Genomic DNA, 11,881 nt, shown 5'->3' with positions numbered 1-11,881 from the left:
ATGTTGGGGGCCCCACAGCTGAACACAGTACTCCAGGTGGGGCCTCACCAGAGCAGAGTAGAGGGGGAGAAGCACCTCCCTCGACCTGCTGGTCACACTGCTTTACATGCAGCCCAGGATACAGTTGGCTTTCTGGGCTGGAAGTGCACATTGCCAGCTCATGTTGAGCTTCTCATCAACCAACACCCCCAAGTCCTTCTCCTCAGAGCCGCTCTCAATCCATTCTCCGCCCAGCCTGTATTTGTGCTTGGGATTGCCCCGACCCATGTGCAGAACCTGCACTTGGCCTTGTTGAACTTCATGGGGTTCGCACGAGCCCACCTCTCCAGCCTGTCAAGGTCCCTCTGGATGGCATCCCTACCCTCCAGCGTGCCAACTGCACCACTCAGCTTGGTGTCGTCGGCAAACTTGCAGAGGGCGCACTCAATCCCACTGTCCATGTTGCTGACAAAGATGTTAAACAGCGCCGGTCCCAATACCGACCCCTGAGGAACACCACTCATCACTGGTCTCCACTTGGACATCGAGCCGTTGACTGCAACTCTTTGAGATAAATAATGATAAATAAAAAGTAAAAAATTAAAAAATGATAAATAATAATAGAAAGGATAAATAAATGCTTTCACAGCAAAGCTGTAAGAGACACCAAAATTTTACACCAAGGCTTCAGAAATTTTTATTAAAATATTTTTAAAATATGTGCATGATACACAGAAGAAAAAATGTGTTTTATTTTAAAGTAATATAATTTGAGCTGTCAACAGTATTTCTTCTGTAATAATTTGAGTACACATTTATCTTCTAAAATATCAAACCTGACACAGTCAAGAAAGGAGCACCCTGTTTTTATTTAAAGCAAGATTAGAATAAAAAAAGATAATTGCTTCAAAACTTGGAGATTTTAAATTATGAATGTGTTACTGCAAAATGACATCTGGGGATTTAGGTTGGAAAGTTGGTTTAGAAAGCCTTATGAATCAAACTAAATGTTGTCTATAATCTATGAGCCAATCTAAGGCAATCCCATTGCACATGGAACTCATTTATCTACGTCCACTGGTACCCAGCTGCCCAGATGCCAAATTCATCTTGTGTAGACTACTGACAAAATTATGAAGATGTCCCAGAAAAGAAAACCTGCAGAAAAATAATTAGCTGTGACTGTTGAGCAGATGTAGTACAAGCTCTTCATCCTCTGCCAGAGAAAGCCCAGTATCTAACGGCAAATAGGGTTCCTCCTCTTGGCTGAATTTCGCCTTCTTTCTTTTCTGTGGCATTTCTTCTTCTGCATTACTGTTGCTATAGCTTCTTTTCTTTCTTCCGCTCTTCTCCTCAAGTTCACTGCAGAAACAAATCAATTAGTCTTTTTAACAACTGTGGTAATCAATATCATCATGTAATCAAAGAATTCATTTTAAACAAGGCAAATTTATGTCAAGATAAGAGCAAACAAAATTACAATTCAGAAGGGTGAAGCAATAGAAGCTGATGAACTCTGAATGTCTAAATTAGAACTACTTTCAGGCCGAGGTGGTGGTGGGTGTTCTGCTGTCTTAATTGATTACAGTGTATCAGGATATTGCTATCAGCTTTATCTAATATTTGCTGCCTTATAGAGTGACAGACAACTTGACCAAACTGATTTACTGATATGTCAGTGGACCTTGACATGCATTCAAGATCTTGTCTAAAATAAATATGTGACAAACATAAAAAGATGAGAACTTTCATTTCATTGGCGAATCCTACACGTAATACAGTTTTGATTTGAGTCCATCTCATTCAAGCCACTCTTTCCCCTTCTTTAAGAAGCTTTACTTGGAAGCTATTAACTACCTCTTTGCCACGAGAGAAAAACACAAACCCAGTTATTTTCTCTGGTGAATAGCTATTGCTTCTGCTGCTTTTCTTAAGACTTGAATGAATTGCCTTTTGCAGCCTTCAATCTGGACGGAATGGCTGCCTATCTGTTCTAATACTTTCACTTCTACCACACGGCCACATGACAGTAACAGCAAGAAAGCCCAAGCTTTCATGTTTCTTCATGTGGGTTTTGCCCATAACATAGAAAATATGCCATAAATCATCTTATCTAAGATTAAAATAATCTAATGTAACAAAATCTCTACAGAGGGATCTGGACAGGCTGGATTGATGGGCCGGGGCCAACTGTATGAGATTCAACAAGGCTCAGTGCCGGGTCCTCCACTTGGATCACAACAACCCCATGCAACGCTGCAGGCTTGGGGAGGAGGGGCTGGAGAGCTGCCTGGCGGAAAAGGACCTGGGGGTGTTGGTCGACAGCTGCCTGAACATGAGCCATCAGTGTGCCCAGGTGGCCAAGAAGGCCAAGAGCATCTTGGCTTGTATCAGGAATAGTGTGGCCAGCAGGGCTAGGGAGGTGATAGTGCCCCTGCACTCGGCACTGGCGAGGCTTCACCTCAAGTACTGTGTTCAGTTTTGGGCCCCTCACTCCAAGAAGGACATGGAGGTGCTGGAGCGTGTCCAGAGAAGGGCAACGAAGCTGGTGAAGGGTCTGGAGCACAAGTCTTATGAGGAGCGGCTGAGGGAGCTGGGGTTGTTTAGCCTGGAGAAGAGGAGGCTGAGGGGAGACCTTATTGCTCTCTACAACTACCTGAAAGGAGGTTGTAGCAAGGTGGGCAACAAGTAACAAGCAATAGGACGAGAGGAAACGGCCTCAAGTTGCACCAGGGGACGTTTGGATTGGCTATTAGGAAAAATTTCTTCACCGAAAGGGTAGTCAGGCACTGCAACAGGCGACCGAGGGAAGTGGATGAGTCCCCATCCCTGGAGATATTTGAAAGATGGGTAGACGTGGTGCTTGAGGACATGGTTTAGCGGTGGACTTGGCAATGTTAGGTTAATCGTTGGACTCAATGACCTTAAAGGTCTTTTTCAACATAAATGATTCTAAGACTGAGCTTAGGCTTTCTAAAATAGATCGTTAAATTCAGATTTTCAATTAAAATTTGGCAAATTTCTACTCAGAAAATTCAATTTAGTTCAAAAGAGTTTCAACAAGAATTTTAATTGCCTTAATTTTTATAATTGCTTAAGTGTAAATGTAATGTTTGTGAAATGTTTCGTTCAGAAATACTGTTTAGAGTCTTAACAATTAGAAACACCAATTATAATAAATAGCTCAAATTTGGGAATACTGTCCTTCAAACCAACATGGCACACAGGAACCCAATCCCCACTTCAAACCACCTTCAGCTGCCCACCTTGTCTTTTTCCATTAATAGGGCTAGTTACCAGTATGTAAAACGCTGGTTTCATCACTCACTGGAAACCAGCCTAACCCATACACTAACCCCAAAACACGGCAGTTTTCAAGAAGTTCCCGAATGGTCTCTGAGCGGGATCAGCAGCACGATGCTTCCTCCTCTTCCTGGCTTCTACCTCGTGCTTTCTGGCTGCCTCTCCATCAAGATGAAGGAGTAACATGAGATCTGATGGCCTCGCACTGGACTGCAGTTGTGTGACCTGCCTCCCTCTCTCGTCCATCCCACCTTTCATGGAAGAACGGTGCCAACTCCTGCCTACTCATTACAGCACAGTGAGAGGAGGGAAATCCTATGAGAAACACCTTGCATTTCCACAATTAACACAAACAAAACACCCTACCTTTACATTGTCCTTCCCTGCTTATCCAAAAGGAATAGCGTAAAGCAACCTGATCCAGTGAGAGATGTCCCTGCCCACGGGAGGAAGGTTGGACTAGATGATCTTTAAAGGTCCCTTCCAACCCAAACCATTCTATGATTCTATGAATAGCTGATGACTGTGCACCAAATACTTTTCCTAAAATTGGAACATCTCAAAGGATATAGCAAATTTGCCGGCTTTGAGCTGTCATTTGCATGGGGGTGGCTTTTTAGTGCTTGCTACGAGTGTTTATTTTACTCCTTTTCTGAGGAAAGAACTCTATTTCTCTCTGCAGTGCTTAAGATATTCCATAAATGCTGAAGTTATACTAACAGTATATGAAAATACTCCAAAGCACTAATGTTTCCCACTTTTCCAAGTAGCCAGTGTGGGTTTGGGCTGGAGTTTCATCGTGTTTGCTTTGATCAGGACAGAGTATGGGGGTTCACTTTAAAAGCGTAAGGCTGAAACCTCATTAAGTAAAAGCATTTTAGCTTGTTTGCAAGACAGCCAATTATTTCCAGCATCTGAATGGACTCTGAAGCCCAGTTTGCATTCATAATTGACTAATGCTTCATCTAGGACATTAGTTCAAAACATCTTAGCAATTAAAACAATGCAGAAATCTCACAAGACTTTAAATACCAAAAACGATATTCCTTTTTGGAGTTTCAGAGGCCCATAGGCCCAGATGTCTATAAGGTGTAACATTTAAATATAAAACACATTCAGAAGCAACTGTGAGATTTCTAATTTTTTCCACAAACAAAAGCACATCAACACAATTATGATTAATTTTCATCATAAGCTTTGTGGGAAAATTATGCTGAGTCAAGCTGTTTCTTATCATTACTGAGGGATCATGGTGCTTAATTAGTAGTGCATACTAAAGATGTATCTACATGGTAGCAGGTGCATCTTCACACTAATTTGACCCCTACTGGGCTGTAAGCTGGAGAGGTGAACAAGGAGGAATGTGTAACACACGAAACAGCAGCAGCAGCAAAGCCACCAAGTGATGAAGAGAGCTAAAGGCTTGTGTTTTCATGATGCACAAAAAGTAGAAGCAAAACAGTATTTGATAAAGGAAACTTGGGAAGGAAAGCAGAGAGTCATGTGGAACATGCGAATAAGATGTTCATAATTTTGAGATGCAAAGAGAAGACAGACAGTGCCTGTCCATAGAATGGTTTGGGTTGGAAGAGATCTTTAAAGATCAGCTAGTCCAACCCCCAACCCTGTTCCTGCAGGATGGATTTTTACCAGTGGTGGTTTGGGTGGTATGGAGAGGGGCTGTACTACTCTGGAGGAGCAGTCAGAGATGTAGCTTTTACAAAGGGTGAAAGTGGCAATTTTAGAAGGAAGCTGGAAAATCACCGGGAGAGATGTCTGGCATCATGATGCCAAGGGGTATCTCATACTCCATCTGGGTGCTTCTCCTTAACAGTTTGGACAGAAAGCTCTTTGGAGGAGATGTAACAGGTGTAATTCTCAGTTGTGCATGTAAAAGGGCAGCTATACAGGGATGACTTCTCCACTTACTGTCAAATGAATTGCTCCTCGGTCTCCACTGACCGAAGACCTGTCAGCTCACTCTGCAGAAGCAATCTTTTTACTGTTGGTCGCTTCCCATGGACATAAATGGTCCGTTATTCCTCACAAACACACAAACTGATATACCACCAGCTGGCATCCACAAATAGCCAAACAAAATAAAGTTATTCTAAGGTGCACTATTTTCTAACAGAACAACGCAGTTAGAAAGCAACCCCACAATTCAGATCCAAACCAAAGCCAGTGCGTCTCTTCATCTTCTATTTATAACACTTAGAAAGCGGCATGTGCAGCTGGATTACAATCCCTTCCTTTTACCATCTGGTGCTATTTAGTTTTTCAGCCGCCTGAACGACCTGCGCGGTCTGAAGCTGCCTGATGGAAGGATTTACTGGGACGGGCTGTGTTTATACAGCCGAGGAGGTGCTAACAGCCGACTTATCAACAGGCACAGTAATTCCTGTGGTCACCATTTGCACAGCTGTAACAACAAAGGAAGGTACTATCATTTGATAGATAACGTTTAGTACTCAAACACTAAAGCACGGTTTATGAATCCTGTCCCTTAAACAAATGCCAGCATATATGAATGGCATCTGGGAAACAGGGGATCTAACTATGACCCTGATAGCTATACATATACCAAGACACTCTCTTAATTTAACTATTAAAAAATAATCTCACAAGTGTGTTTTGAGGTGATACCAGGAAAAAAATAGAAAGCTTTTAATTGTTAGTATTTAACTCACTCCTGGGCTTCAAGGTATGTCTTGACAAGCTGTGAGGTTTAGATTTTAAGTGCTTGAGAGTCAGCCATTTTAAATGTGCAGCCACACAGCCAAGTTGCTGTTGTTTAAACAACGTGGTACTGTGAGATCTCTAGACAGGCTCTGCTTCAGTTAACATTTATCAAAGCTTGCCTTGGAGCCTATGTTTACCAGCACTGCTCTGGAAACAAACCATCCTTGCCACTGAATTGCAGGCCATGAGTCAAGCTTCCAGGCTGCAATATAGTGCACACGAGCTCTTTCCCAAAGAAATGTACAGGAATAATGAATGAATCTGCTAATAAAATACAGTTCAGAAAAGTTAGGAATAATTTATTCCATAAATATTGGCATTTTGCTAATCAAACATGCTGTGCCACAAACCCTTTTCCATGTAATAAATTTTAATTCACAAGGCCATGGCAGAAATCCTAATGAAGATTAATTACTGCAGTCCCTTCCACAAAGCCCAGTGCAGCTTCTTTCTTTCTTGCTGTCAGAATGCTACAGCACATAGAAATGGTAATGAAAATATATTGTGTTGTCTTATTTCCCTTACTGGCCATTCCACTGATGTAAATCAAAACAGCTCTAAAACTAGATTTATAAAAAACAATTGGAGGAAAAGGGATGAATAATCTACTTGTAATGAAATACCAGTGTAATAGTACTAAAAGCAAAAGACAAGTCTGTCTTGGAACTGAAGTACCATAATCTGGAACACGGAAAAAAAGTATTTAAATGGAAACCAGACCAGTAAGACAGTATGCTTAATATTTCTTATTGCATGGGAAGCATACAGAAGATTTCATGAGAAAAAGCACTCAAACCAACCATCAACATCTCACTTCCGCTCTGAGCCACCTTTACTTTCTAAAGGCTCTATTGGACAAGAGCGGTGGACTCAGATCGGATGTCTAAAGCTGGAACAGCACTTTTCTTCCCCATTCCCATCGCAGACATTGCTGACCGTAAAGCAGCAGTACCTGACCTAGCCCTGGACCACTGGAGTTTCTGTTCAGTGTATTTGGGCTAAGCAATATTAGCTTATCTTTATACACCAGTCTGAAAACTGAAATCATTCAGGGGTTGATTCTTATATGGATCAAATATCACTGCTCTGGGTTGAAACTGCTCCAGCTGGAGGTGACCGTGGCTTCAATCAAACCATTTTGATTTGCTCTATGTCCCTCTGTCAGAGGCTTAACCTTCTCTGAAATGTGCTGCTGCCTTTGGAGATGTGCTAATGACCTTCCTAACCCTCACATCCATTCACTCCTCAGCTTCACCTGACACCGACGTTCTTCAAATCTGTTCCTCTCCTTTTCTTTTGTGACCACTATCATCCTCCAGTTGTTGATAATTAATTTCTGAACTACAGAATTTCAGTAAATACTCATCCCATTTGTCGTTCATTCATGTGGACACTTGCTGATGTGATGACACACTACATTTTTTTTTTTTCTTTTCTTTTCTTGGTAATTTCTGTAGCTGACAAGTTTACAGGAACCACAGGAAGGATCGAGTCTGACCTGCAGGCATAGGCTACCAAACTTCACTAGGAAATTCTACCAGCAGATCCATTTCATATAGCGAGCTAGAACATAACTATTATAAAGACTTCCATGGCACAGGAATATATCACATCTCCATCAACTGCAATCCCATGTCTCAATGTCCAGTTTTACAGCTAAACAGCATGATCAAGCCCTTAAACAGAGACCTTTTACAATGTCTGTTTTACAGTGCTTTTCTGGCCATCACAACATTAAGTTCTGGCCTTCACAAAGTCACTGATATGGTGTGAATAACACGTTAGAGGGAGCACCATGATTTGCAGATGAATCATCAAAAAGACAATGTAATGTCAACTGCGTCAAGAATCACATAAAACTTACAGGTCAACATCAGCATCCTGGTATAAGAAGAAGGTATAAGAAACTGCAATTTGCCCATAATTTTCATAAATAAAGCAAAGTACACAACCAAGCAGCACTGACTCCTGAATTGCACACCTGTCAGCTGGTGACTGGCCATAAAATCACAAACAAAACAGTACCAGAACTAACTAAGACATTTCTCCTTTCCCCTCATGTCCAAGATCTTTTCCATGCTGATCTAAGAGTTAATGCGATCAGTAGCACCTATTAAAGATTTAAAGAAGGTAATGATAAGGTCAATCGTGACTTTGTTCTTTCTCAACATTTTTATTTAAAGAGGTTGAGGGATTAGAAATATCAGAAACTCAATTTGACTGCAAAATGAATATTTAATAAATCCAGCTGCTTTTCTTCCACCCTATTCGATACACTTAAATTTTTCACCTCATTAACAATTTACATTGATAGCCTTAAACCAAATATGATGAATGTTGCTAGATATACAAAAATTAATCTCATATTACATGCTTGGAGTCATTAATTACTCTGCTTGTAGAGGTATGGCTGGAAGGGAATTTTATTCAAAGGCAAGTTCAACTCATGATTTGTATAGCTCCCCAATTTAAAAATAAAAAATGCAGGGTTGGGTGGAAGATTAACAGTGGTTTTGACTTCTTAAACCATGGACAGATGGTCTATTTTTAAAGACTGTTGAAGGAAGATACCCTAGGTCTCACATACTTGCTTTGAATTATCCCTTTTAGACGCATTTTTTAGCCTTACTGCAAGTAGCAGCTAATGTAGACCAACATGTTTTGATTTTAATCCAACACTTTGAGCAAAATCTCTGAATTTTGGAAATATAAACCAGAATATAGTTGTATTTTCTAATCTCAAAGCCTAACTTCACTGTGTGCTACTCTCGGCTGATTTGTTTTTGTTAAAATCTTTAGGTCAATATTTCCCAGCCCCAAGAGCAACTCACCATACAATTCAGCGACAGCTCTAAGAGAGGTGCACAAAGCATGAGCGTTGATTTAACAGAAACCACTCCTTCCCACTGGCAGCAAGATTTCTTGCCTGTTCTCGTATTTGTTATTCTTGACCCACCAGATCCCCATCATCCTCCCTCGTCCTTTCATGCATACATCCCCTCCACCTCCTTCCTCCCTCATGCAAAATCAATACTACTTCTACACGGCCTTATGCTCACCACCAGCCTCTTCAGCTACCACCTTCCTTTACCAATATGCTTATTGGTCATTCAAATTCTCTTGCTTTTCTTGATTTTCTCTTTTTTCAGCCCTAAGTTAATTTCCTACACTGCATCTTCCTCTTTCAGTTGTGCTTCTGCTTTCACAAAAGCCTCCTAAGGGGCGCTCAGAGCACCTCACAATTCTCCAGACTTACCTCAGACTTACCTGAGCCTCAAAGCTGACTTCAGAGCTAGAGAACAGACCACTGCATTTTTCACCCACACACATCTAAAAGAAATGTGGCTTCATCAACACTGCCTACTGGAAACAGTCCTTGGCCTGTCCTACCGCACCAAAATATGCTGGGACATTGCCCAGAAGAGCTCTAGTTGGCACCATCTGAAGTCACAGCAGTTATGGACAATACAAAAAATCATGTGCCAGTACTTAGGCCCACACCCTGGCCAAGTCCATTTAGCCTGTAAAGACATGACTGATGTTCCCTAGGCAGGCCCAAGCCAGCATGGGATTAACCACCACATGCTGTGCTGCACACCAGAGCCATCAATGGCTCTTAATTTTGACACGCTCCTTTCAGGCACTCCTAGAAATGTAATTTTGTCCTGGACCCTGTCATCTTCCAAATCTATCTGTCAGCACATTGTCTCCCACTGCTCTTGCCCTCATGAGCATCCCACAGTTTTTCACTCTCCTCTTCCTTTTGCATACCCACCCTGGCTGTTTGCACCACTCAATTCAATTTAATTTCTGTCCTTAGCAATGGCTGACAAATCCACTCCCGGCCTGTCCCCAGCTATAATATAATACCCCTGTCTCTGCTATCTGCTTCTGGAAATCGCTGCTGATAATAAACTCAAAATTGTGGTCTTTGATGTTGCAGGTTTATCTGTAGTACTCTTCCCAACAGAACAGTGTCTAAACTGACGTGGCCTCTTCTAGAAAGCTCTTAATGTCAGGTCTAGCTAGGCTGTTTGAAACTGCTCTTTGGGTCCTTGTTAACTCCCATTCAGCTTAAATGCTGGAGAAGAACCTGAAGCAATTTGACTCGCTTTCCAAATTTCAGTCCTCTTGCCTTCTTAACAAAGGCTGAAAACATCTACTATCCATTGCCCTAGTCTTCCAGCAAACACAGATAAGACTGAAAGGCAGGAAAGTATTCAGTCTGATTGTGTAAAGATGGAAAAATGAAAAAAAAAAAACAAACAAAAAACAAAAAACACAACCAGCAACCTTTAAAAACTTTAAAAAAAAACTTTAAAAATCCCCTTGGAAGAAGTCATTAAAAAAGTCAAATAAAGTCAAATACACGGATACAATGTAGATAGCAGTGTACCATGAAAAATGTTCTAACGTTGCACTTTGCTCTAAGTCACCTCCAAACATAGTCCAAACAACATACTTAAAGTACACTCAGTAAATTAAAACCTGACAAGCCTTAATACACGGCAGAAAAATATCCATATCTCAGCTCCAGTTGAATCATATATATATATATATATATATATATATATATATATATATAGTGTATTTTTTGTGCTCAAAGTTAATCTCTTCAGCCCAAATAACATTCGAGACTAATCTCCTTGGGATAACTGAAATACTGTAGACATCAAAGTTCCAAGAAAACATTCTTTGAAAAAGTAACTCAAGTAAGGACAAGTCCAATAAAATGGAAAACCACAAATGATTAAACTGTGTCTATGTGGTATTAAATCTACATGTGTGAACCCGGCATACTGAAAACAAGAAAAATATTTTAAAAAATCAGTTACCACATGTGATTCATTGTAGTTTCAAAGGGAATGCTATCTGTCTAGTGGATGGAGCCCTCATGGGCCCTCTGGGTGCCTGATTTTTATTCCCAGACCCGTGTCAGTGCCATGATCTTGGGACAAGTTACTATGTGACTCAACATTGTTGCCTACAGAAATCGTACTGACCTCCTTTGTAAAGTGTTTTGAAATTTGCTGAGGAAAATACTTTGTCAGAAATTATTACTAAATTCCTGTTTTCCTTTTTTGTATGTTCTTTCTTCTCCAATCTACTTCATAGGAAGGGGAAATGACCAAGATCATCTTTGAGCCTTAGCTCTCCTTGAGAGCAGACACTCTGACTCCAGGGGGCCAGATTAGCCACAGATTCCACAAAAATCTGCACTGACTACCACTGCCAAAAATCTGTCCATCTCTGTCAACTTTTCTTCTTAAAGCTTAGCTAATCTTGAGTCTAGCTGACATCTTTGGGGAAAGGATCAACACAAAAAGTGATGTATGAATACATAAAAAAGACAGAAGTGATCTCCCCTAGATAAATAGTTACTTAATGATACTGAAAGTAAACTAGAAAAAATTCCCAATTTTAAACTGACTGACCTCATAACTTTTTCAAAATTAAGTAGTTATGCTACAAAACATTGTATTGTCAAGGTAGCTAAGCCTAGCTAAGCCTACCTAAGGCTACAAGCTGAAATAATGCAAAATCTTGTTTATGAAATGCTGCACTAAACCACTACCTTTTTCCTTCAGGAAATATGCAACAATTTAGCAGTAATTAGGATATGCCCGAGGTAATTAAATATTTAATAGATAGTGTTGTGGCACTAGGCTTCCTATACTTGGTTGCTGGTAACTCCTTCCCACCAGCTCAGTTGTCCATCAGCTCAACGGATTCCAGGAATCTGTCCTTCAGCAGCAACATATACACCAGTAAACAAGACAAGTGTTGCTCAGTCTCTAACCACTTACGAAAGCTTTACTTCAGACTTTCTCAATAAACTCTTGGGTTTACACCTTCC

General features: G+C 40.8%; 1 protein-coding gene across 1 annotated transcript in view; it reads right to left on the bottom strand.

The window, feature by feature from the left end:
- Positions 1 to 813: 813 nt before the first annotated feature.
- Positions 814 to 11,881, bottom strand: part of DDX10 (DEAD-box helicase 10) — a gene marked incomplete at its 5' end in the record, with an annotated part of 190,428 nt that continues 179,360 nt past the window's right edge. Inside the window, one exon of the mRNA XM_082337940.1 lies at positions 814 to 1,341. Coding sequence (XP_082194066.1) covers positions 1,152 to 1,341 — 190 coding nt within the window. The 3' untranslated portion in view covers positions 814 to 1,151. The remainder of the gene's footprint in view (positions 1,342 to 11,881) is intronic.

Source organism: Platalea leucorodia (assembly GCF_965183815.1).
Source record: "Platalea leucorodia genome assembly, chromosome: 2".
Classification (NCBI taxonomy): Eukaryota; Metazoa; Chordata; class Aves; order Pelecaniformes; family Threskiornithidae; genus Platalea; species Platalea leucorodia.
The sequence above is the reverse complement of the archived record's forward strand: the minus strand, read 5'-3'. Positions and strand labels throughout refer to the sequence as shown.